Source organism: Cryptomeria japonica, chromosome 11, assembly GCF_030272615.1.
Source record: "Cryptomeria japonica chromosome 11, Sugi_1.0, whole genome shotgun sequence".
Lineage (NCBI taxonomy): Eukaryota > Viridiplantae > Streptophyta > Pinopsida > Cupressales > Cupressaceae > Cryptomeria > Cryptomeria japonica.
Window position 1 is genome coordinate 689,611,704 of NC_081415.1, and position 27,890 is coordinate 689,639,593.

Sequence of the window (27,890 nt, forward strand, 5' to 3'; positions counted from 1 at the left end):
TAGATATCAGAAGAAACATTGGAGTCTCCAATTTAGCAAGTTGACATTAAAGAAAAGAATTGATTGACCACTACAAATGGGATATTTTTTGGGCATTTGTAACCCAGCCCAGTAAACATATTAAAATTGCACAAGCCTTGTCCCAGCTCCCTTGCCACCTTCTGTTAGCTTTTTAAATATCTGACATTCAGGACTGATCCAAAACAAAGCCTTGGCCACCACACCTAGCATTGTGTTGTTTAAATTTTACAATAGGCTCTTCGAAACAATAGATCAATTAACAAATATCAAAGAAAACTGAATGTTGTTTGAAATGTTTTTATTTTATTTTCTATGTAGTTGCTTCTCAAGCAATTCATTTTCTTTCCATATTGTATCAAGATCATTCTGCAATTTTGACACATCAAATTGTGACTTTTGCATGGCTTCCAGTTTAGCTTCGTATTCTGCAATTTCTCTATGCACCTTGTCAATGCCATATACTTTCTCAAAAGTTTCATTGAAGTTTTCATGTATAGTAGTTAAGAGCCTATAAGCCTGTCGAGCTGTAGAAGTCTTCTTTGCATCCCTGAAAACAACAGATGAAATCAATACAACACAAAATGAATGTTTCTTAAGAAATTATATCAATCTAATAATTTACCTGAATACAATTTCATCAACAAGAGCATAAATACGGCGAAGACGATCTTGGGAACCATTGCTTTCTCTTTGAAGCTGTTGTGTGTCATGAACTATGCGAGCAATGTCTGCATCTTGCTTTTTGCTATTCTTTGTAAGTTCTGTTATCCGTCTGATGTAAGTATGCCGTGCAGCCACTTTTGGTGCATTTTCAAGTTCTTCTGCTAATGAAATTTCTTCCTTCTCTCTGAGGCAACACAAAGCAAGGCAGACAAAACTAAGCAAATACCTTTGAACAAGCTAAAAACAAATCTAACAAACATTGCAAAAATGACTAAGGAATTTCATTAAATTGGTGGACTTCATAAAAACTGCCAACCTTGCAGCTCCTCAATGGTAACTGTTTGGAATAGATGATAAAGCTTAATTTTGCCTTAGAAGCTTAGAAATTTAAAATATAACAAGAGATGCACTGAAACCCAATGAAAAGCATTTCAATAAGGCTGACTTTCTAATCAAGTATCAAGTCAGCCATTTCGCAGGGAATTGTTCTACCTTCTCTGCTGGCTAAAATATGGAAAATAATCTGCAATGATAATAAGCAAGGATGACAAACATAGCAAGAAACAAAACACATGCCATTTAATTATAGGGTCTGCTTCAAGGGGTACCTTAAAAAATATGGAGGTCCAAGAAAATGATTAGCCAATTAATCTTCAACAAGCCTGTCCTATCAAATTTAAACTTCTCAAAGGATCTTTGCGACAGTAATTATCAAAGAAGAAAAAACCTTTATACAGTTGTTTGTCCATTAGAAAAACCACATCAGGAAATTGAACATGGAGGGATAAGAGATATACCCCTGACCCCAGCCATTTCTTATCTTGTAGGGCACCTCTCTAATTTAACAGATTATAGCTTTCACTTGGAAGGCCAGAATAATGAGTTTGCCGAAGTTAGAGAGAGACATGTACAATTTGGAGCATGACTGTGGAAGAGGCTCTTTCAGTGAAACTTAGATACCTTAGGTCAAATATACAGTTATTAGGCTGCCATAGTTCATAGACAACAGTAGTTTCTAGACGGTAGAATCTGGATCTAAGATGTAGATCACCTCAGGGGGAGATTCCTCAGCTATTTGGATCTGCATAACGTTACCTGTTTTGCTTTGAACCTATCCAATAGATGGCACTCAAAGGTATAGACAACATACTGGGTGTGATTGAGATCATCTTAGGAAGCAAAAATAGTTTACTTCTTCCTTCTGGGAATATTCATATGATTGACCATTAAGAAGGGGCCTTAAAGCCATCAAGTTGAACACTATTAGTTACAACTACACATTAAGTGCTGGACTGCAGGTAATTTCCTTTCAAGTATGCTGAACGAGTCTGCTTTGAGAAGAATATCACCGAATTTTGCAGTAAACAGATAACCTGAATTTCCTATCATCCTACAACCTAAGCTGCCAAATTAGAATCAGGTACAGGTACAGTACGTGGGTAAAGTGAAAACATTTTTTTTTTGTGGGGGGTGGGAGGTGTTTATCATAACATCTCCACAAAACAGGATTTAAGTTCAGAAAATGACACATCATGCATACTCTAAACAAAAGTAACATAAATATTAGTATATTACAAATACTGATTTAATATCAATTGATTTAAACTCGAATGTCATTAAGTATATTCACTGTTCACTGCTAAAATAATACAATAACTAATCAGCGTCACTTGGGTCTTCATCAAGACCACCATCATCATCATTGACATTCGATGATGTATGCGGACTAGAAGAACCACAAGCAACCTTGCTGTCACTCCCAGTAATAGTATGCTGACTATCTGACTCCTCAAAAAGTGAAGATTGTTTGGCAGTAGAAACATCCAAGTCAACTCTCTATTTAACTAACTGTTTAACAAAATGCATCAGAGATGTGGTATCCATGACTGCAGTTTCCAGGTTATGTATATGAATTGTTTATTTTAAATTCTACTTGAGAAATATAAGCTTATTAAAAAGGATGTCAGTCAAACTTTAGTGAATACAAAATTGCAACTGTTCTTTATCATCTAACAACTTGATGACATAACAATATATTCAAAACTATAGAACATATAACAAAATATTTGAAAATGGACCATGGCAGATTCCTGTATGGCTGGCATAGAATTTGAGAATAGAGAAAAAAGTTCAACAAGCCGAAAATATATTTTTATGTGTGTTTGTATTAATTGTAGATACTGGTTTATGGTTTAGTGCAACTTTTTGAAGGTCAAAAGTCAAAGAAAATTGTACAAACTTTATTGAAAATGTCATCTGCCACATGGACACTGTGGAATTGCTCTGACGCACTTGGAATTGCACAAGTACAATTTCAGCTTAAGAAAATTGTGCCCTGCCTGAATTTACAGACGAATCAATTCTAATTCCAATTGCTATGCATTTCATACCCAAAATCATTGGGGTTTCAGAAAAATTCAGCAACTTAGCTTAAAACTGAAAAAGCAAAGGATGTCCAAGAAAACTACAAAGTATTCATCATCATCCCACGCTTTTCATATGATAACTCAAGCAGTCAAGAAAGTGTGCACTGATTCTCCATTAAAGTATAATCCAACTGATGGTGGAAACTCTCCACAGGGAACAGACGTTCTACCTAGAAGCCTCAATGAAAATGCAACCATAGCAGAGAACTGCCCAATTAGATACAAAACCTTAGATTAATTCTAGGACGGCTCCCAAAAATACTACCCCGAAATACAAAATTCTACATGAATTTCACAACAGCTTATTAACAAACTATATGGAAGGCCAACTTATGACGTATTAAAAAACTTGAATTCTTTTCTCTTGTCTTGCTCTCTTCTTCCTGACGATGGATCATGGAGTTTGATCCAAAACATCAAGGAAATAAACTCACACAGTTTACACCAGAAGCTATGCACAATAACAAAATGGACTGTGGAAATCATATGACTACAAAGATATAGATCGATACATAACAAAGTTTGATAATTACTATTTAACATTCAATTCTTAAAAAAATTGTGTCCTAATAGTCTGCTCATGCAATCAACCTTCCACAAGTTCCTCTTGCAAATTTTAGTTAACTTTAATTAGTACCAGTAAGAATCCAACTAGATTAAGAATACGACTAGCAATTGCCCCTTGGTGTGCAATGTGTATGCCAAAAAGGTCTCAAAGGTTAATTAGGGAAAATTTTGGTATATTTGTTCGCATACATTTGTGCAGTACATGAGGTAAATTGGTAGTTATGATTTTGTTTGTGCAACAAAGGTCTCAATGGAGAAGTAATAGCTTCAAATCAACTATAGATCCACTTATAGAGAGAGATGGAGATAGAAAGAGAGATAAATAGTAGGGGAGTGAGAGGGGCAAGGTGATAAAGATGGAGATGGAGATGTAGGAGAGGGATATGGAGAGGAGAGGGAGAAATAAAGATAGAGGAGAGAGGGATAGATAGAGAGGAAAGATATATATGTATATATATATATATATATAGAGAGAGAGAGAGAGAGGTGGAATATAAAGAGGTAGATATATTGAGGGATACAGAGGTACAGGTACAGTACATTTAAGTCAGCAACACTTAAATCATATTTAATTCAGTGATCTATCAACTGATGATCTATTTAAAATCTACTTAACTATTGATATAAGATTCCCATTGGTAAACTATGAAGTCCTCAAGACTAAAGCTAATTATATCATTTACTTAAACGTTATGACCAAAGTAAAATGAATATAGATATTTCCCTTTCCTACAAATACAATGGTGAGCTTTTGGAATTTTTCCACTTAGCCTTTGTATTTTTATTTTATTTTATTGACAAACAATGATGTGAGGGGAGATTATTTGTGAGACAGTCAAGAATTTTTCAACTGATTTTATTGAATCTAGAATTATTTTATGCTAAAATTTTTATTAAAATCTGTTCAAATGAATTTTGCATTCTACAAATTAATATTGACAATGATGTCCAAGATTTCTACAAATGATGCCCATGAAATATCAAAGCATTCAAATTCGTAAATTATTTCGATAGAAAATAGATTTTCTTAAATGATGAGTAAAACGTGGCAAAATTTTATGAATTTCAATCTGACAAAAAGTTACCTAACTATATGAAGATTTGCAAAAGAATTATTTGCTAATTTAAAATTTGTCAAAGGCATGCATGCACTCCACGTTTGGAGCTGCATGTCTGCCAAGTTTCTAACAGCATATTTCAGGTAAGAAATTAGACAGTTGCCGGCTACAACGAGTATGGTAAAACTAATTAATCTTTGTATGGATAATGCACGTTGGATTGGTAAGTACTTTTTTTAATTGTGGAGGTGGGCTTGGCCTTTTTTGTGAAATGTTTGACCTAATCATTTGCATTTTTCATGTTGTATTCTTACAGGATTACCATCCAGAACCTGAAAAGTACTTCAATCCAAGAGGGCCTCTGCAACATTCAAAGCCTAGACAAGAGATAAGAGAGTTCCTTGATGCAGCGGTGCCATTTGACCTTTTCTCCGGTAGGGATTATGGCGCTGGTGATTTGGAAGCATTGTGCCCAGATGAGGAAGAGTCTGAAACTGATGGATCCTCTTTTATAAATCGGATATTCAGAAGACTTTTAAATAATTATTTTATTAAAATAAAATTATATAACTCTAATTCTAATTTAAACAAATAAATCTTATTTTAATTAATTAAATATATTTTGATTAATTATACTCTTAATCAAATTCAATTTAAAATATATATAATTATGTATAATTTAATCTATATAATTAAAATATTAATTAACAACTTTATCTTAAATCTATTTTTAAATTATTATTTTAAACAATATAAATAAAATCTTATTACTTTGACCCTTAATCTTAAATAATTTTAATTTTAAGTAACATCAATTTAAAAAATAAAATAAAACATTAAGCTAAAACTTTTTTTTAAAAAAATAGTCATACTTAAAGTTATACCATTCATTTTACCATAACCTTAAATTTCTCCTCCTTTTTTACGACATATATCCGTGAATATTTTAAAAAGATGTTTTTAATTTACTTCCTGCTCCAACATTTAAAGGAGATGAACAAGCAATTTAGAATATGGAAACTCGAAGGACATCAAGTAAAAAAGCTTAAAGATAAGATTCAGCAACATTTACCTTGGCAAACCAAAATGGCACGGACGACAGACAAATTAACAGAGGCATTCCAAGACAAATAAAAATAAAAATAAAAATTATCAAATGATTTATAAGATGATACAGCTATAGAGACCTGCTTATCGATGAGTTTGAGAGATAGGTATTCTAGTCGTTCTTACACTCGGATGTGAGAAAGATATTAAATTGAGAAAATTAAAAAGATACAAATCACAGTTGTAAACAGCTGCAACAAACATAATCGCTGAACAGAAGTAGCTACAGTTACTCTTAGTGTAAAACTCTGATAACTTTGTATAACCTGTCTCTACCGCCTTTTTATAAATTTTATGGAAGGATGAACTTATGTTGTTATGCTAAGCTTCTGTATTGACAACTTCTTTTATTAACCATGAGTTGTTGCTGGTCATTGTTGCTGGTGGAAAAAGGAGCCACATTCTCGTCATCCACCAATAAATCCTCCTCAAGATCCTTGTGTGCCATCAACACATCCTCCAGTTGAAACTGGACAAAAGACATCCTCACCAACGCGAGCAGAAGTGTTGAAGAGCTTCCAAGGAGCGGACTTCAATAAGGTGGATGATTTCATCAACAGCTAGAAGGGACGAGAGCTCAGAAAGTTGGCTGTAAACCTCATATCGTCATATTATATAATTATAATATATAATTAAAAACAAACAAATAAATGATACCAAACATTCTCTGCAACAGAAAACAAAGAATACCTGCAAAACTCTTACATTTGTATTTTATACACTCATGGCAACGGTTTGAACTAATGCAGAAGTTCTTTTGTATATATTATTGATGCAAGAGCATCCCCAGTTCACAGCAATCTTGCATCAACCAAAAACATTTCCCTTACTATTTTGTTTGCAGTTTGAGTTTTCTTTCTGTGTGTCCCGGTTTTGGCCCACCGGATCCTGTGGAGTTGGATTCTACTTGAAGACTTGATCATCTTTCTTGCTTTCAAACCGCATCTCATTTGGATCACTTTCCGGCAAGATATCGCCACCAATTTCCATGACAATTTCTGGTTACCGGTTGCCTGAGACCTATTTTGGTGATCTACCGGAACCCATTTTGAAGCTTGCGGAGCTTTGAGCGTTGATCTCGATGTTTCTTGGCGTGTGGCCGACCTTCTACGTTTCATCCTTTGGATTTTCCGGAGGAATCTCTTGGAGGAGGCCGACCTTGTTCATTTTGCACGTTAGGTCTTGTTCTTCGGGTTTTGATTCCTTTGGATCGATATATATATTTGTAATCATGCTTTAGAATGTAATAATAATCAATTAGAATCAATTAGAGTATCGGATAGATAGACTGTGCCTAGAAGATAGATCTTTCGATTCAAGGTCCCAATTTGTGACCTATTCTACCAGGCCTATGTGCCGGTATGTTGTAACCCGGTTGTTACTGGTTGGATGTAATCAAATTTCATGAAATAAAACTATTTGTTCTACATTGCCTCCATCATATCTATGTGTTTCCGTTGTGTTTACTCTTGCTGACCAGTCCGGATTGATCTCCTTGAGGTCCCTCCTCACCGGTGACTACTTCAATTATGTATTTATATAGTTAACAAGTCAGGCAACAAATTTTCTTGGTAATTTGAAATTGTTGTAGTAGTGCCATTGTGAGCTTATCGCCATGTCTCAGGGGTGCTAGGATGCTCTTGCTTCTGTTGTGAAGAATAACGATCCTTGTCTCCTCTATCTTGGCTTACATCGTCTTACATCACCATTTGAACAGTGAGCACAGTCGATTTCGAAAGCTAGACTATCCATTTCACTAAATTGGTGAGACAAGACAGATAGTTTGTTTGAACAGAATGTGTCCATATACTTCGAATATGTTGATTGAAATGAAAAAATGGCGTGTGATGAACTGTTCATGGTATGCAAACATGGGCAGAGAACAAAGTTTTAAAAAATCGATAGAAAAGACCGGACATCTAACAGCGTTCACATGGTAATGAGTATTTCAGGGAAACGTAAATGAGAAGACAGGCCGATAGAAACGGTGACAAGACAAATTGCTCTCGATAGTATCATCCGGAACTCAATGAACAAACGGGTAAAAAAGGACGAAATCAATGCACAAAACATACAATAGCGAGAGGATAAAACATCAACGCACGTAACATTTCCAATTGTCTTGCACTGCTCTTTGTAAATTGTGGATCGTTGATTTGTATAATGAGGTTGTCCATTTCATATGAGACACCTTCGGCGTAATTATTTAGCCACTGACAAGTTTTAACCCCACCCCAACATCTCTCAATAATACAGGTCAAGGTAGCTCAAGAAAAATAATGAATCTCCAGAGAAACACCTCCTAAGATTCTTGTATCAGCATTCATACAAACATCCTAGCTAGTCTTGCTAGAAAGTTCTATAATAGACTACAAACTCCATGAAGAGACTAGTGTTATCTTGAACAAGTAGAATAAAGATTACGAAATTTGAAAGAAAAATCTATTATTGTAACATTTATGGTCGCATATCTAGAGTGAAAATGATTATGGAGTGGATTTGTACTCATTGGAAAACAAAAAGACCCTATACATCTACTGAGTATGTCTGGAGGTTAGTTATATGACTATTTTTCTTCACATCAGCAGAAAATGATGCAGTTTTTCAGAGAACCTTGGTGCATGAATAGGTCGCGCTTGTTCATGAAGCATTGGATCTGGCATTTATCCTACAGAAGAAATCTAAGCACAGTGTCAGTCTAGGTCTAATTACATCTCCTTCCTAGATAGCTCTGAGAGAAAATTACTCTAGAATTCCCACTCAAGCAAACACTGTTGAATTATACTCAAACTTATAACAAACCTTTTAATAATTGCCACTAACAGAAAAATCTAGATAATACATGTCTCCTATTGTGCCAAGAAAGAAATGATGCATAGAAAAATAATGGGAAAAGAAGACACAAGAAAACAAAGAGAAGATATGTCAGAGATGAGAAAAGAAAAATATGTCATCAGCAAAAACAGGTAGAAAGAATGGAAACAAAAGCTTAATAATTGGGAAGGTAAATATTTTGAAGCATCGAATGCTATAGTAAAGTTATGTACCCTGGATAAAGGGAATCAAATGTGACATGATGAAGAGACAAACCATACCATTGCCACTAAAAAGAACAAGGGAGGAAAATCTGCAAGAAACACAGGATGTGCAGGAAATGACAATTATAGAAAGCACCAATAATTCAAGCTCTGATCCTATCGAAAGAATGGCTGGATGGAAGGAAACCATCCAAGGAAGAAAATCAAAAATTGAGGCAATATGACCTCACTATTAAAAACCAGAAAATCAGCTAGTGCAGATCTGTCACCAACAATGGCTCTTTTGAAAGTCAATGTTTTAACTTATCAGGAAAACATTTCAAGCCATGGGGCTGCAGAAAAACATGAAACATCATATAAAAACAAAAATACCAGAGATGTAGTAGATCATAAATCATGTACAGAAACCTAGCCTATAGATAGTAGGCTCTGAGCCAAGAAAACCATGAAAAGGTGAGATCCATCACTCAAACTATCCAATCTATCTATGGTAGATGATGTGGGCTGGGGAGAATCACCTTTCCAGTGGTTAGGTTGAGCTTATGCTTATATTATCGAGTGGCTTACCTTGCATATGGGCCCACCTTTAGGACCTATAGGGTCCCAGTGACTCGTTTAGAGTGATCCAAAAACACTAAATGCCTCAAAGTGCCAGATGGGATAGCCCAATATTGATGATTCTAAATTTGAACCTTTCCTTGCCCTTTATTATCTCCCTAGCAGTTTAAAGTATAAACTCAAAGTTCTAATCGTCAAGAAAAGTAGCAAGAAGAAAATATTATGAAGTACTTGGTAAATATTTGCTTGATATTAACAGAGATCAAGAGATCATTATATACAAGATGAGAGACGATGTTTCCTTAGGAAACGATCGTGAAGAATAGAAACATTATACTCTGGCTAACAGAAAACTAACAGCTAACAAAGTATTTACAGAATATTACACTAGATAACCATTAACAATAAATAGAAACTATCTATTATCGTAATACCCTCCCTTAATGGTTAATCTATCCACTACACCAAGCTGTCCTCTAAATTTGACAAACTTATCTGGACCAAGTGGCTTGGTGAAAATGTCTGCAGTCTAATCCGTTGTAGGAACATACTGCATGTCTATGATCCTGTCTTCAACCAGCTGTCATATGTAATGACAATGAACATCTACATGCTTGGTTCGTTCATAGAAGACTGGATTTCGTGCTAACTTGGTAACGCCATCGTTATCAACAAACAAGGTGGTCGGGCCTGTTGGTGACATCTGCATATCCCCAAGCATCTGACGAAGCTAGACAACTTCACAACCTGCCTTAACTGCCCCTCTGTATTCGGTCTCTGTAGAGGAGAGAGAAACAACCTGCTACTTCTTATTGGTCCATGTGACGACACCAGATCCCAAGCTAAACACATCCAGAAGTTGACTTTTTATTGTCAACAGAGCCTGCCCAATCTGAATCTATGAATCCACTGAGTCTAGGATTAGAACTCCGAGAGTAAAGAATTCCATAATCAGTAGTGCCCTTCACATAACGAAGCACACGCTTTGCGGCCATCCAATGATTAGCCTTGGGAGCTATCATAAAGCGTGAAATGTAGTTGACTGCGAAACTGATATCAGGTCTAGTAGCAGAGAGGTAGATGAGATTGCCTACTAGTTGCCAGTATGTAGTATCATCAATGGGAGGAGAATTAGACTTGGCTGATAACTTCAGACCTTTCTCCATAGGTGAAGATGCAGTCTTGCAATCCTGCATACGAAACTTGTCTAATAGAGCCCTAGCATATTTAGACTGAGAAATGAATATACCAGAAGGCTGTTGCCAATCCTCAACACCAAGCTGGATGCCAAGAGCTAGAAACTTATGCTTACTAGATACAGTAGTCGTCTCCTGTATAGTCGTGATGTAGTCTTTTATGAGCAACGAGGACCCTTCATGCATGTCTCTCATGTTCCTGATTCAACAGACCAACCTATGAAGGCTCATGATTTGGGAGTTAGACTTCCATTAGGTCCACCTGATGGGAGGGCTCCTACAGCTCCAGTAGCTCCAGTTATCCCGGTGATTCCTGTACATACACCTCCGGCTTCTCCTGCAAGATCACCTAGATTTGCAGATGCTTCACCTAATTTTGATCCGGATTCTTCTGATGAGGAACTTGGTAAACTCTTAAGGGTGATTATCACAATGTCCTCTTCCTCAATCTTGCGTCCAATGGCAAGAAACTGATCACGGATTTCTTGAATCCTATTCAGGTGATCCTGGAGCGATTTCCGCTCATCCATGACAATAGAAATCAAAGAGTTCTTGAGAAAGAAGGCCCTGCTTTTAATAGAAGTCTCATGTAGGGTTTTGAGATGCGCCCATATCTCGGCAGTTGTTTTGCCAGATGGAATCTGAGGGAGTTGATCATCAACTACGGATAATTTGAGAAGAATCACTGCCTCCCGATTATGTTGGTCATATGCAACCTGATCAATACCAACTGTAGTCGGACGCTGAGTAGTATCCAGAACCACCTGATCGTAGTCACGATATTCGAAGATGGTTAATATCCGCTGCTTCCATGTGCTATAGTTCTGACCATTGAACTTTTGATTTCCCTTGAGTAGAATATTCGTCAGAAGATGCCATGGCATGAATTTCTGTGAAAAACGTGAAAAACTGAGGAGGCACGTACTTCGAGGCAAAATGTTGGAGGACCTAGAAAAAATGAAGAGGTACCCAAAAATAATATGTTGTCGGACTTGGTTCCGCTAGCTCGAAAATTGAGGCATGGAAATCGAGGCACCCAAAAAAAACAGACGATAGCCTAGTTGAGCTCTCGAAAAACCCACCATGAATCTGTGCTCAGAAAAAAATTTCGACTGAATCTGAAGGGTCAAAACCCTAGCCGAAAGTCAGAAAACGCGGGTTTGACCAAGTTGTAGGTTGCAGAAAAAATGGCGGGTCTGTACTACACCGAAAAATACCGAAAACCCTCGTCAAACAGACGCAAACAGGAAGAATCCTGTTACACAGGATGAACACAATCCTTAACAACCTCGAAAAAAAGAAGATTTAAAAAAAAAACGGATGAAGAATTTTTTTTTTTTGAAAAACTTTTGAAAACAAAAAATCTCAGAAAAGGATTCACAAATTCTTTATTCAGGCTCTGATACCATATTACGAAGTAATTGGTAAATATTTGCTTGATATTAACAGAGATCAAGAGATCATTATATACAAGATGAGAGATGATGTTTCCTTAGGAAACGATTGTGAAGAATAGAAACATTCTATTCTGGCTAACAGAAAACTAACAGCTAACTAAGTATTTACAGAATATTACAGTAGATAACCATTAACAATAAATAGAAACTATCTATTATCGTAATAGAAAAATACTCTAGAATCCATCCAAAACAGCACATATACCAGTTACAAAAGACACGTCATGTTATAGTGAGATTTTTTATTTTATAGATTCCTTCAAACTGTTTAAGGTCCACAACCTTTACAAAATATCAAGCTGATTGGAACACAAAAAGGAAAACTACTGGATTTGGAAAGATGGCACAACATAATTACCTCAGAAGAATCTAGTAATATGGCTTAATATTTCAATTTCTAAGGGACAAAATTAATAAATGCAGCTAAGGGCGTGCAGCTAAAACATTCAGACACCAAATATTTACAGGCTTTCAACAACAACACTGGTGAGGTATTGACAACCATCAAATAGCTCTGTCCTGTTCTTATTAATTCTTCCTCCAGCATTTTCAGATCCATCCCAATTTGTTTGCATGTGCTATCATATGCATAAGGTTTTAACTTTGAAATCCCTGAGTAATTAATAGAACAATACAAGATGCTGAATCGGATGTAGTGGGTTTACAACAACAGTACACAGGAAAATACTAGACCTAATGGATAAAATAAATTTTATAATTATTTTTCATGTGTGCCATTGAAAATATTAAACTTTACAAACTGTGTAAAGCCTAGAAGCCACTATAGTACTTTATTTAGTTAAGGTCAGATTTCAACATGCCTATTTAACAACTCTCTTTTTCAAGATGTAAAGGTTCAGGGTATGTCTTTGCTCCAATAAGCAATGCAATGAAGAACAACTCGCACAGTTATCATCAACCTAATGACAACAGTAATTCCCTACTGCAAGATACTCATTTTGTTAATCATATGGACAGTACTACCGTTAAAAAGAAGTCAAAAGGGATTGGAATCAGGTGGGTAGGGCTAGATGGTTCTCATGTTGGAGCCCTAAGTCCAAATCTCCCCAAGTGACATATTAGCACCAAGGGCATGCTGGAATAGTATCCCTGCCATAACTGAACGCAAGCAATAGGCCCTCAGGTCACATGGGAGAAACACTGGAGCAGGGGAGCAAAATAATAGCCCCACAAGTCGAAGGTGGAGAGAAGTAGAAAGAGGAACAGGAGTCCTGACGAAGAGGAAGGAGCAGAGGTGTAATAAGAAATGGAAGAGCAAAAGGAGCTCTTGGAATTGAACGGTAGTCTCACAGGGAGAGGAGAAAGTGGAGCAAAGAAGTCAAGCAGAGCAGTAATCCTGAAAGAGAAGCTCGAGGAACAGTCATCCTACAAAGAGGATAAGGATCTATAAACAAGGCAAATGGTGGAATGTGATTTCCCTGCAGGTTAAATTGTAATTCCAGTGGCATCCCTGCTGAGAGCATTAAATAGAGTGATATCCCCACGAGTTTCCTTTCTCAAAAAACAACAAATCATATATAAAAATCAGTAAAAGCATAATTTCTACTGTTTGTAGAACATTATGAATGGATAGTGCAAGTCTCAAAATCCAGAGTATCATCAAAAATAAGTCAAAATGAACAATTTCACAAATATTATAGCTAACACCAATTAGCCAAAATGCTTAGATGTCTATCAATTCTTTTATGGTAAAGAGCCAGCCTCTGGAAAGATGAAGGCTAGCCCTGCACATCACTGCTTCTGTCAGAAGTACAGAAAAGATTGAAATTTCGTTGATGATAAATATTTCCACATGTAGAAAAATTTAACTACAAAACATCACAGTCAACCATCTTACTAGCACAAATCATGGCATTCAATAATGCATATGCATATGTGATTATCATCTCAAAAAAATTAAAGTTAGGTTGAAGAAAACCATTCATCATGTTACAAACCTTTCATGAATTTTAGCAGTTATCCTCGTAATTTCTTTTTGCACATCCTTTAGTTGTTCCATCTTGTGTTGAATTTTTGATTTCTGTGAAAGAAGTGAATTTTCAAGATTTGCTTTCTTTTCCTCCAGCGGCTTTCTAGCTGTATCCCTGTTAATTATGATGCATATAATGTCACTTCATGAATTTTCAAGAATAAGTATAATTCCTATGATCTAAATAATCTCAAAATCATTTTTTTATTTGAAGCCCTCTGCAACCATCGGCCTCTACAAAAAACAAATAACACAAAACAAATCATGTTACATGACCGACCACTTCAGCTTCAGTGCTGCAATCTGTTGTTGAAGCTCTTCCACGTAATATTCTCTTGGGTGTTCACTGTTCATTGCCATATCAACTGCTGTCTTTAGCAGCAAACTCTCCTCTTCTTTCATTTGTATTTCCAATTTTTTTTCATCAATTTCTTTTGTCAATAGTGCTTCTTGACTCCGCATTTCAATAACTTTGGCTTCCATCTACACATTACATGTGACATTTAGTTACAAAAAAGTTATATCGTGAACCCATATAATCTTTTATTTTCAATTTTTTGGTCCTTATGTATAAAACAGATTATGTTAATTCAACTTCAATCTTTATTCAAATCATTTCTGCTTGTGATGTGGAAATCTAACTTACTGTAAGATTAATAAACTAAGCTACCACGAGACTCTAAAACCTTACAAAGTAACCAAATCACCAATGAAACAAATTAAACAAGTAACTTAGAAAGTTAAACTTTCATGCATGTTCCATTGTATCCTATCAACCTTGATCTTGCTGTTAAGATTGCTCTCAGAATGCACAGATATTGCTTCATGATGACAAAGAGCTGAATGGACTATGTGGTATATGAAATGCAATGGAGTGAAACTATAATGCAACTATAATGATGATTGTTATGATAATGCAATGAAAGGATGTAACTACTATGAAAATCTGCTAAATGCTATTATGCTGAGCTGAAGGCACACTTTTTAAATTGCTTTGTTTGCTGGAAAACTAGAATGCTTGAACGCTCTAATGGTGACTAATCTCAAATGTTGGCCAAAGGTTTCCTTCTATAGATTTTCCATGGCTAAAATCCAAGGAGGCAAAGATCAATGGTCGAGAGTGAATCTTGAGATCATGGATGGCTGAGAAGAAATTGGTTGAGATGAGAAACATAATGGGGGAAGATGTTACTCCTACAATAACAAGATGGATGTTGACAAAACAACCCTCTAAGATGTAGGGATGTGGGAGAGAACACGGGACAGGAGGACACATAAGTCTCCTCATCCTATGATGTTGAAGATAATTGAGGAATTAAATATTAAAAATATTTAATTTGTTTAGCGACATGGTGATGAGATGGTATAATGATGTGGAAGATGAGATGGAGGAAATGATGTGGAATTAAAATTGAAGACTTAGGTTGGATGAATAATTAAATAATTTAAGATTATTTAATTAGGATAGACTTTAGAAAAATTATGAGGAATTTTAAGTTGATTTAGAGGAATAAGACAAGTGAATCAAATAAATAGATTATTCAATTTATTTATTGATAGAAGAATAAAGTCATTAAGTAAATAATTAATATTTATTTAATTATTTTTAGTCATTTTTAGGTGTATACACTACTAAATTGAGAAAAACTAGGCATAACTCAGCTTCCTCCATATTTCTTAAAAGAGGTTGCCTCCTTGTAACTTACATTAGTTCACATTGATCTGCAGGATGCATAAGTTTCTAAGAATCAAATTTGTTAAGATGATTTCCTGTATTTAGACATCTTCAATTACAAAGGCATGTATTTCATACCATCTAGGCCTTTTCAAATCTAAATTCATAATAGCTAAAATGTAGAAATGATTGAAAATTGTTTGCTTTGATAAACTATGCTTGTGGGCAATCAATATAATATTGTTTGTTTTGATAAACTATGCTTGATAGAGACTGGACTATGAGGATGTGCATTGATAATAGAGCCCTCAACAAGAGGACAATCAAAAAAGGCTACCCCATCCACATGATCAATGAGTTGATTGATGAGATTCATAGGGTGGTGTACTTCTCCAAGATTGACCTACAATCGGGGTGTCATCAGATAAGGGTTAGAGATGAGCACATGCACAAAACGGCCTTCGAGTGTCACTATCGGCATTATGAGTTCTTCGTAATGTCATTTGGATTGACCAATGCACCAGCCACAATACAGTCTTGAATGAATCGGGTATTTATTTTTCAACTGAGGAAACTTGTCTTTGTTTTCTTCAATTACATATTGATTTTTAGTAAGACATGGGAGGATTGTTTGAGACATACATATGAGGTGCTTGGCATACAAGAGAAGCATTCATTTTACACCAAGGCATCCAAATGTGAGTTTGGTTTGATCAAAATATTATATTTGGGATTCAACATCAGTGCCCAAGGGGTTAGCGTGGATGAGGAAAAGATCAAGGCAATTCAAGATTGGCCAAGACCAAGGAATTTAACACATTTGGGAGTATTTGTCGGACTTTGCAGCTACTATAGGAGATTTGTCGAGAGATTCTCACAACTTGCAGTTCCATTAACAAGTTTGACCAAGGAGCTCTCTTGGAGCCCTTCAACACAGAGCTTTTGACAAGCTCAAGGCAATGAGTTCATGTCCTATTTTGGCTATTCTTGATTTCTCACTTCCTTTTGTTCTAAAATGTGATGTTTCGAGAGAGGGGATTGGATCATTTTTTAATGGAAAATAAGCATCCCATAGCATTTGAGAGTAGGAAGCTCAAGGAGGTTGAGGGGAGCTTCTCTATTTACAACAAGGAGATGTTAGCCATCATGCATGGACTAGCCAAATTCAAACAGTACTTGGTTTGTGAAGTTTGTGGTAAAAACATATCATAACAGCTTGAAATTCTTCCTCAATCAATAGGATTTGAACGATAGACATAGAAAATGGGTAAGCAAACTACAAGCCTATGATCTTCACATTGAGTATGTTAAGGGATAATAATGTGGTGGTTGATACACTGTCTAGGAAACCTTATTTTTGCTCTATGACTGATATATCTACTGATTGGAAGGCTTCCATAATGATAGAATATACTACAAATGCAATTGCCCCTGACATTTTGGATGGAAGATTGCTAGAAGACAGGTACAAGGTGGTCGATGAACTTATCTTCTACAAAGATCAGGTATATCTTGAACCAAATTCCAAGGTGAAGGAAAGAATTTTGAGCACATGTCATGACACACCACTTGTTGGTCATCCAGGTTTCCACAAGACATACAAGCAAAGGAGTGTTTCCATGGAAAGGGCTCAAAAATGATGGGTTGAAGCATGTTAGGGAATAGGGAGTGTATGGTGTACCAACAAATTAGAGCATGTGTTTCCAGTTGGCTTGTTGCAGCCCCTACCCATTACAAATCAAAAATGGGAAAGCATATCCATGGATTTTATTACAAGCCTCCCACAGGTGCAAGGTAAAGATTGTATCTATGTGGTTGATGATAGGCACACAAAATATGCTCATTTTCATGCCATATCTTTAGGGTACAAGGCTCCCCAAGTTGTTGATCTATTCTTTAGAAAGATTTTAGACTTCATGGGCTGTTCAAGAACATTGTAAGTGACAAGGACAGCAAGTTTATTAGTTTGTTTTGGCAAGAGTTTTCGTTGACAGGTACAGAATTGATCCCAAGCACTAGTTATCATCCCCAAATTGATAGGCAAAGAGAAATTGCGATAAAATGTGTTGAGACATGGACCAGCTAGGACTAGAACCTAGGACCTTCCATACACTACTGGAGTGCTCTACCACTGAGCTACTGGCCCCTCTTGGACCAGCCCATCGTCGGTCCGAGTGTGGCTTATTTCCAACACCAACACCCCCCCTTAAACCACACCTCTCGTGTGCTTGGGGCTCCTAGCCTGGACCTGGCTCTGATACCATGTTGAGACATGGACCAACTAGGACTCGAACCTAGGACATTCCATACACTACTAGAGTGCTCTACCACTGAGCTATTGGCCCCTCTTGGACCAGTCCATCGTCGGTCCGGGTGTGGCTTATTTCCAACACCAACAAAATGGATAGGTGGTGTAAAGTGGAAAATTGGATCCTAGCGACTCACCTAGGACAGAGAAAGGAAGCCACTAGGATGATTTTCACTTGGAAGGACTTTACATTCAAAAGAGGGGCTTGAATCCACTAGATCCAAATCCAAGGGAAACAAGGATGTGAATTCCAAGTGGATTGCAAGGGTTGAAGTGTGATTTACCCTCTTTTGTAAATGAGAAAGTTGACTATGTAGAAAAGAGAGATGAAATGAGTGAAATGAGGGGCTACCAGTTTGGGATCGCGCTGTAACTTCGGATCTGAGATATCTAGACTGGTACGGATCTGCCCTACAAATTTGAGGAAAAGTTGTCGGGACCATGCTGAAAGTGTCCACGGTCCTCCGAAAAATCCACAAAACGAAAAGGGTTTCTCCGTCTCTGCAAATCAAGCCCAAACATGCAATTACAGCTGCACACCTGCAACCTACACACAGAAAAGAGGGGAAGAAGGGTTGTGGATAGGGGTTTGCCTTAGTCAAACCCCGGTTGAGGAATCAACCTTTAAAGAAAGTAATTGCAAATGCTTGGATGTAAACAATGAAAATGTATACCTTGTAGATCTGCAATTTGTTGATAATGGTTGCTTTGCTTCTTGAATGTAATCACAAATGTTGTATGCAATGGCATGTAACATGACAAAACCCTAACACACACATATGTTTGCAAATGAATGTTGTAAATGTTGCTCCAATGGATAAATGAAGAAGATGCATGGAGAAGAAGGCTTGATGGATGATTGAAGACTTGAATACTTGAACTTCGCCTATTGTGTATATTTCTTCCTTCATCTCTTTTGGTAACGCCCATTCATGTATCTGCAAATGAGAGGACCAACTCCCTTTTATACATGCCTCAGAGGATCAATTCACCAAAGGCCGACATCAGGGAAGTTCGGAATCTCAAAATGCAGATAGGACCGGAGGGACCTATCTTGGGACCACCCTAAGAGGGGGAGGAGCGGCGCCACGCCCTTGTCCTGCCCTATCTTGGGGTCCGGACAGGATCCTGAGGTCATCTCTGGGCTTTAACAAGGAGAGGTTCAAGGTGGAAATGCAGAGAGAAGTCCTGGTTGGGAAGGAAGATGTTGTCACCAAGGTGAGGACCTCAAATGTGGTTAAAATTGCTAGGGTCGCAATTTTATGACACTACAGAAGGCTACTTGAGGAATTATGCAACATAGATCAAGTGGCTGCACCTTGGAGAGTGTTGCTACAATTCTACCCATCACATGTCTATAGGTATGACTCCTTTCACCACTTTATAGTTATAAGCTAAGTCACAAGGTTCGAATTTGAATTCGTCGGCAACAATAAAATTCGGATGAAATTTGACAAGGTAAAAAAAAATGAAAAATAATTCAACATTAAATTCGCCTTATAAAAATTTAATTTTTTAAAATATAAGTAATAGATCACAAAATAGCTAAATAAAATAAAATTTATCATTTGTAGACAATAATTTTATGAACATATACAATTAAAAAAGTTCCTAACAATATGATATAATTATATTATATTATATTTAATTTAATTTAATATATAAGTTTTTTAATTTTATATTATATTATATTATATAGCAGTTTTTTAATATATATAAGTTCAAAGTGCAGGGAAGTGAAAGTTGTGGCGGAAATGATCAGGAAAGACACGGAGGAAAGACGTGTGGGAAAGATTTAGCTACATTTCTAGAGTGAGCTGTAAACACCATTTTATTAAAAAATAGATGAAAACCCTTGAAAATATTTTTGAAACCCTTTAAAACACTATGATTTACTCCATGGAAGAAGCTAACATGTTTTTCCGTACGAATATGAACCCAAATTTTAACGAATTTTATAGCAATATTTAAAATTCGCCAAAATCCGAATTCTATGGTTGAAATATGGCGAATCTTGTGACATAGGTTATAAGGCTACTTTTTTCATGGATTTGATTCTTTCAAATAGTAGAGTACTGGGTGCCAAAGATTTGATTCAACAAAGCTTAAATGTTGTGAGAGCTCATGGAGAACCTGAAGCATTCCCAAAACCAGGAGAAGTTGTACACTGATTGCCACCGAATGGAAAGAGTTTTTGAGGTTGGAAATGTGGTATTCTTGAGATTGTAGCTCTATAGTGAGTTTTCTCTCAAAGGAAGTGGCGCTGAAAAGTTGAAACCACGAGTTTATGTATCATACAAGGTCATAAGGAGAATTGGTGAGGTTGCTAATGAGCTGGAACTTCTTGAGAACAGCAGAATCCACAACATTTTTCACGTGTCATGTTTGAAGAAGGCCCTTGGACAGCAGGTTACTTCGTCACTAGAGCTGCCACCTCTTGATGATGAGGGAAATTTAATTTTCAAACACTAAACCATCATTGATGTAAGGGAAAAGAGGTTGAGGAACAATGTCGTTCCAGAATATTTGGTAGAATGGAAGAAACTTCCACTTGAAGATGCAACATGGGAAGGAGTGGAGATCTTTGAGCACCCAAGTTTGAAATGGATTGAGAACAAGCCAATTCAAGAGGGGGAAGACTGTCATTAACCCTTCCACATTAAGTCGGCTACAGCTGACCAGGACTAAGGTGTTTTTTAACACCCCCTAATCTGCCTTTCAAATTGTATATAAAATAAATAAATAATAAATGTAAGAATTTAATAAAAGTGACTTCTGAATTTAAATTCTATGCACCATGTTCCACTTTTGGAAACTGTATTTAAGACCCTTTGTTTTCAGTTGGTGATCATCAAGAGTTTTGGATGAGTTCTCAAGGCGCATACCACCAGGATGAAACCCCTTTAGTATGTGCTAGGAGGTTGGGACGAAAACCCTAACCCTCCTTGGACCTTAAGGTTTCTTTCCTTTCTGCACTCTCATTCGTGTAGCAGGTTAAACTATTTCCAGTTTACTATAACTCTTGCACAGGTTTTGGGAGACCAGTCCAATCCTACTCGCTGTCAATCTTGCTGCAACACATCAACTGGTTTTAGGCACCCAGATAACACCAGTCCAGGGTTACCTACACTTTCCAGATATGGAATTCATCCTGTGCAGGTCCATGAATTTTGACCAGACCATATCGCACCTAAGGCAATCTCAGGTGAGGTACCATAGGAGGGAAGCCTCGGCCAACAGCAAAAATTCAACTCTCAAGTCAATAGCCATTCATTGGACCTCCTGCAATTACTCTAAGAGCTACACATACTACTCAGGTCTACACATACCTGGGCAGCAAATCACAAGCAACAGCTTCCAAGGACTCAAGAAATCTGCTATCCAAGAGAGCAACCAGTTGAGGGTTTCATGCCTCAACCTTTCACCTCTGAGTTTGGCGTGGAGAAAACTTCTGTTCATAAGGAAGCAAAGACCAGTTTACACAAGACCCCTCCACAAGCACTGGTATATCTGTGGCTCAGATCTAGGGGTATTTTCCTCCATTCGGATCTATCAAACTTGGTAAACTTCTGTAATGTCTTGTCTAACTTGTTTCTGATTTGAACTGCTATTATTATTTTGTTTCAAATAAAAGCTAAGCCGTAATATCTATTCTGTGTTAATGATTGCTGTTAAATCTTTATCAGTTTAGAGCTGATTGAACTATTGCCAGCCCTAACACCATTACACCAGACCTGACATTTGCTTTGCTTTGCAATTTTCACCTTAGGTCAGTATATGGTGCAGCCTAGGCAAGTTCATTGGGTTACTGCAAAACATGTCCTCCAGTATTTGAAGGGCATGGTGCATTTCAGACTGAATTGTGATGATGATGATGAAGACTTGATGTTGTACGATTTTCACATTCTTATTGGGCAAGTAGTCCTAGTGATAGAAAGAGCGCCTCAAAATGTTGCTTCAGTTCAGTTTCAGGATCTGATTCCCGTTATAGGAAAAAATCAACTTCTGTAGCACTCAGTTCAATAGAAGCAGACTATATAGCAGCCAGTTCTGCTAGTTGTGAAGCCATCTAGCTTCAAAAATTACTTACCAAGCTAACAGATCAGACTTTGGATGCTACTGTGATTTACTGTGACAATCAGAGTTATATAAAACTCTCTAAAAATTCAGTATTTCATTATCACTCCAAAGCATATTGCAACTAGGTACCACCTCATCAGAGGCAAAGTTCAAAAGGGAGCAGTGGTGCTGCAGGACATTCCAGCAGATCAACAAGTCACTGATATCTTGATTAAGCCTCTTTCAAAAGGAAAATTTGAGTTATTTAAAGAACAACTTGGAGTGACGGAGAATAGTTTCCTCTATAAGAGGGAGTGTTAAAATATGTATCTTGAATAAGTTTCTCAACAGTTATAGTTAGGCACCAGCTTTAGATGTCTTTTACATAAAGGCTGTAGTTTAAGTCCTGTGTAAAGTCACCTATGCACTAGCTGGAATTAACTAAATGAGTCTTCTTGGAGCGCAGCAGTTAGTCTTCTTCAGATGCTCGAGTTAACTACGGCTGAGGTTCAAGTCCTAATTTAGGAGCTTTAGGATAAGGTTCAGTCCTATTTTGAGCAGTGAGTATAAGAAAAATCAAATCTTCAGTTTAGTCTTCCTTTGTTTAAGTTGAACTGTGAGATAGGGCTGTCTCTTGAGCAAACTAACTCATTTGTGCATGCAGAATTTCGGAGTTGAGTCTAACTGTTCATGCAGATTAAGATGCTGAATCTGACCATTCATGCAGATTAAGAAGTTGAGTCTGACCATTCATGCAGATTTAGAACTTGATTCACACTGTTGATAACTCCTGCCCTTTCTCAAATCTATAAATCAAGAGAGACAAAGTAGGATTTGCAGAGAAGTTTCTTATTTATTTTTCAGCAGTAGATATCTAATGAAAATCAGAGAAAAAGTTTTAGCAGTCGTTCATTGATTTTAATTTATTGTTTTCTATTATATGTGTAAATAGATTCTAGCATCAAATTAAATCATAAGTTGTTTTGATAGGTTTATTTTCCAGTGTTATTTTTGAAGGAATTAGATTTCAATGCAGAATCTGTTTACCCTCGTTTAGAAAATTTACTAATTGGTTAACTGGGCAGTTTGAAGGCCGCCAGGGTTTCATGACTTACCCACATGAATAACATGTATAGGCATGGTAAAATAGCCTTTGATGTTGCTTCCAAGTGAGACAATAATTTGATGTATAAGAGTTCACTTGCTAGCTTCGTTTTTCCATTTACCTTATATTGTTCAACACGAGTACATACCCTAACCAGCTCCAGATTCAAATATGTTCCTCTTCTACGGATTAAACATATCTTGACCATCAGGATCACTCAGGCAGTAGGCCTCCTCTGTGAAACAAAGGGATGGGATCTGGGGAAAGTCCCTTGAGACTTTACCCTTCAGACCTGGCATCTAAGCCAAAAGGATGTATGTGGTGTGCAATACAGCCACACAGAAGTTTTTCTTGAAGAATCCAAAAGTAGTAGAGCTTCGCTTGGACAGGAAGTCTAGTGTATATGGTACTTTCTGCTGCTTAAAAAAGATCTCACAGAAACATTTAGTTATTTTCCCACTCTAGGGTGCTATGAGAACCTATGCTTGTTTAAAAGTATAAAGTTTTGAATTTTATTCTCACTGCATTTAAAGTTAAAAATTACCATTACATGCATCAATATATTTTGCAAACTCTACTCAAGGAAAGATATTATTTCAGGAACTAGTGAATAGCATCCTAACAACTTCAAGAACATAAATAAAAAAAGGAAAACAACAATTCAGTCTTAGGAAAAACACTGCCTCTTGATGATGAGCATGAAGACCCAATCCTATCTATATATTCACAAGACTACACTAAAATTTAATTGCTAATCATCTTAATTGTCAGTTTTCACCCAGATGAAACACAAAAAATGAAGGGAAAAAAATCAGCCAAGAGCACACCTGAGAAGCCTCTATTGTAAGAGAAGACAACTTGTCTTCAAGTTCCCCAATATATTTCTCATTGTCCTGATCCTTGCTTCTAACACAGTCTGCTTCATCCTCAACATATTTGCCTGATTCTTTTTCTTTAGTGTGATACACATCTGATGACTTTACCCAATCTCTGTCAATATATTTTTCTGATCGAACCAAGTACCCATCAGTAGAAGGCTTTCCAAATCTGCTTCTACAACTACTGTCAGCTTCAAGGAAACCATGACTCACAACCTTTATTGCATCAGTTTCTTCAACACAGTTACCAAGATCCTTAGGAATTCGTCCTTTTAAGCCATTTTTTGCATTAAGCTCAAGCACTGAAGAATGCAACCAAGCTTTCGGTTTTGCCTGAAGAGTTATCAGAGGTGGGGTTTTCTTGGACAAATTTCTTGAATTTGCCAACCGCAGAGAGCATGTACGAAAAGGAGAGACCTCGTTATGACTTAAACCTTGCTGACTTTCTTCCATACATTTTTGCAGAGCCCCTCTTACAATTGTAGCAATTCCTGCATTCTTTTCCTTCCCAGTAGACCTTCCCCCTGCTGCTGCTGATCCTCGGCCTCTGCGACGGCTTCTGTCCTTAGAAGTTGATGATGATTTCGATACCCTCTCAAGCATAAACTTTAGCAACTTATATGCATCTTCTTCCGAAGGATAAAGGAACTGCAGTCAGTAGATGAATTAGCTGTCACCAATAGGCTCTCGCACATACCCTGCATGTTCCCCAATCCCTATCTCAATTCAAATATCACACCACACCACCATAAAAAAGTGATTGCAAAATACATTCTACCCATCACACAATAGTTTTGGGTTTGACCATGCATCTCATATTACATTACAAAGAACAAAATAATTATGTAAGTTTATCAAATCTGAAAGACCATCACAACGTTATGGTAAACAACAACAGTCAGCATTTCCAATTTTGACTCGTCTTGCACAAACCTAGGATCTTCCCGAGAAGCCTCAAATCTAGAATATTTAGCTAAGGATGGGACCTTATGCACAGGCTACCACTCCAATTATATACAGCAGGTGACTCCATGAAAGCTGTATATCTCAGAAACTTGTGTAATCTCTTCCGCAAAATTTAAGTGGGCACTATTTAGAAGAGAGATCTTTGGCAGCCACCGAAGAGGAGAGGCAAGCATCTCAAAAGTGAGTGGCTAGGGAGGAGGAGATAAGGGGTGGAGGGACTGTGCAGAGTGGAAGGGTTGTGCTGGGTGGGAGAGTCTAAGGCATCCACTTAAGAGATATATTGAAAAATGGCGGTTTCCTTTTAGTCTAAAATTTCAGAACTTTTCAACAAAACATAATCGAATATTATAATAAGCCGTAGCTGAAATGAAAAATTCAGATTTTTGCAAATCGCCCCTAAATTTTTCCCAGCACCTACTAAAAATTCAGGAATATCTCCTCAATAGGATTACTCGCTTAGTTTTCATTATTTGGTCAAACTGTTCTTCCTTTTCTTACTGGAATAAAACTCTGGAACTGGATCTTACATCATATTTTAAATCACACAATGCAAAATATAAAGAAAAAATGATGTCTTTTGGAAATGTCCTTCTGGAAAGACACTCTGGGCTTGGTTTAAAGCTGAAGTTATTATTATGCAATGCCACAGCTCTAGGAAAGGATCTCTTCCGGGGTTTACTTGAATGATTATGCCACACAATTCAATTGAATATCGTTGGATTCTGTGCAAGCAGGCTACGTTTCATTAGGGCACCTGAACTCTCATCTTGGCGGAATCTGAGACTTTTCAAGCCCTTATGTTTACTTACCTAATCAAAGTTTAAATCATAAACTTTTGTGCCCTATATAGGAAGAGCCTCGATAATATTTGTTTAAATATCTGCTCAATAAATAAAATTAGATACACTTCTTGGGAAAGAAGAAAATGTTCCAAGAAAAATAAGCCACTTACCTGATGGAAACTGAGGTCACCTCGGTAACCAAGCTCTTTAATAGCAGTAGCTAGATCAGCACATAAGCGAAACCGATCTGCCATTGAAACAGCCATAGAGGTTGGAAAAGAAGAAGTCTCATTGATAAGATGAAGTGTCTGCGAGCAGATTGAGACCAAGGAACCTGAAGCTACATCCTCTATACTTGAAACACCTGTGGGCATCACCACTCCCGCTTGCTCCAATCCATTCAACAATATTTGATGAGCTTCATCCATGGCTTGCCAACAAACACTGTAGAAAAATCTCAATTAATAAAAACCTAATTGAGAGAAGTTAATTGTTATTGAGAGGAGAGGAACTGGTTATTGGCCCGCGCTAAACGAATACACAGCAGCCACCATTGCCATAGGAAACATTTGAATACATTATTTAAACAAATGATAAACCCAAATGGTGAGACCCCAACCAGAGCTGATTTACATGGTGATTTGTCTCGCATGATCACGGACTGGCTCCCTTGAACGTTGGGAATTGATGGTTGAGAATACAATTATTAATCCAGCACTGGCATTTTGAAAATTCTTTACGTCCTGTAAATCAATTTGTTTATCGATAATTGATTGAATGATTATGACTGCTTATTTTTCCCAAGATGAAAAGATTAAAAGACCTTCTGTACCTGTAATTCTGTCCTTATTTCCGTCTTTTTCTTCCATGGAGGACCCAATACCTGACATGCAAAACCCTTTAGAGGATATGTAAAAGGGCGAAATGGAGCGAGCATGAATTTGTTTTATTTGTTGAAATTTTCGTTTAGGGAAGCATACCATAGTTATTATAGTTAATTTTGTGTATTCAAGATTCTAAATGATATATTAGATTTTCATACCATAGTTATTATAGTTAATTTTGTGTATTCAAGATTATAAATGATATATTAGATTTTCATGATTTTTTTTGTTGTTTTGCATATGATTTAATAATGCTTACAGTTATTGCTGTGATTTTTGGGTAGTAATCATGCATGCTACGGGATTTGTTCTGCACATAAGGGTCAAAAAGTGGTCATTTCAAAGTGTCACTCGATGCTCCAATAATTGTGCATGACAACCATCTTAAAAAATGGCCAATACTTATGCACAAATGTCTCTGTAAACACCTAAAATTGTCCTACCCTGATTAAATAAATATTTTATTTATTTATTATAAAAGTGAAATTGCAACAAAATGGGGGAAGCTTAAAGTTGCAATTCGGTGCCATGAAGCAGAAGACAACGAACTGACTCGTGTCTGGCCGCAAAAGGTCCCGAAAATGCGTCGAACCAGAAACTAGGGAAGAGCACGGGAAGTTTGATTGTGTGTTTTTGAGTTTGAAGGTGTCTTAGGGTGATGTTGTTTTCAAAGGTTCATGGGTGCTTCAAAATTAAACAATGTTGATGGGGTCTTTATGTTCCAGCCTACGTTTTTGTCCTTGGTTTGTAGACCTTTTGTGTTCTTTAATGATTTTGAAGAAGATGATTGCTATCAGATAGGCAAAGGGATTTGTTGTTGTTTTTTGTTTTAATTATCCTCTGCGTTGTAAGGTAGCTTATAGGGTGGTTTATGGGATTATCTGGTTGTAAGGGTCTGCTCTTTTTATAATGAAGTAAAGAGCTTTTGGTATGTAAGGGTGGCTGGGGTAGGAGTTTTTGGTGAAAGATTTTTTAGGAGCTTTTTGACTGGAAATGCAAAGGCATAGGAGCTAAATCTGAAGCTCTGGCATACTTTTCATATGTACATCCTTTATATATATTAATAAAATATAATATTATTATCGACCAAAAAAATAATATTTTATTTATTTATTTATTTTATCTTAAGCCTTCTATTAATTAAATAGATTT

The 27,890-nt window shown here is 36.7% G+C and overlaps 1 protein-coding gene and 1 non-coding gene across 4 annotated transcripts; both read right to left on the minus strand.

Annotated features, from left to right (window-relative positions):
• On the minus strand, positions 1 to 26,799 carry LOC131038148 (uncharacterized). 3 transcript variants are annotated; one of them, XM_059214061.1, is made up of 7 exons: positions 26,687 to 26,799; positions 26,025 to 26,597; positions 24,056 to 24,754; positions 14,362 to 14,564; positions 14,050 to 14,196; positions 644 to 868; positions 1 to 568 (listed from the first exon to the last, which is right to left on the minus strand). In XM_059214061.1, the coding sequence occupies exons 2-7, from the start codon at positions 26,280 to 26,282 to the stop codon at positions 325 to 327; spliced, it is 1,776 nt and encodes a 591-aa protein (XP_059070044.1). In that variant the 5' UTR covers positions 26,283 to 26,597; positions 26,687 to 26,799; the 3' UTR covers positions 1 to 324. The 3 variants fall into 3 exon arrangements, with proteins under 3 accessions (XP_059070044.1, XP_057826467.2, XP_057826468.2); XM_057970484.2 differs by having other exon boundaries at positions 26,025 to 26,298; positions 26,474 to 26,784; XM_057970485.2 differs by lacking the exon at positions 26,687 to 26,799 and having other exon boundaries at positions 24,056 to 24,804; positions 26,025 to 26,162.
• Positions 18,030 to 18,101, minus strand: TRNAT-AGU (transfer RNA threonine (anticodon AGU)). Its single transcript has one exon. It is a non-coding gene; the product is annotated as a tRNA-Thr (tRNA).
• Positions 26,800 to 27,890: the final 1,091 nt, after the last annotated feature.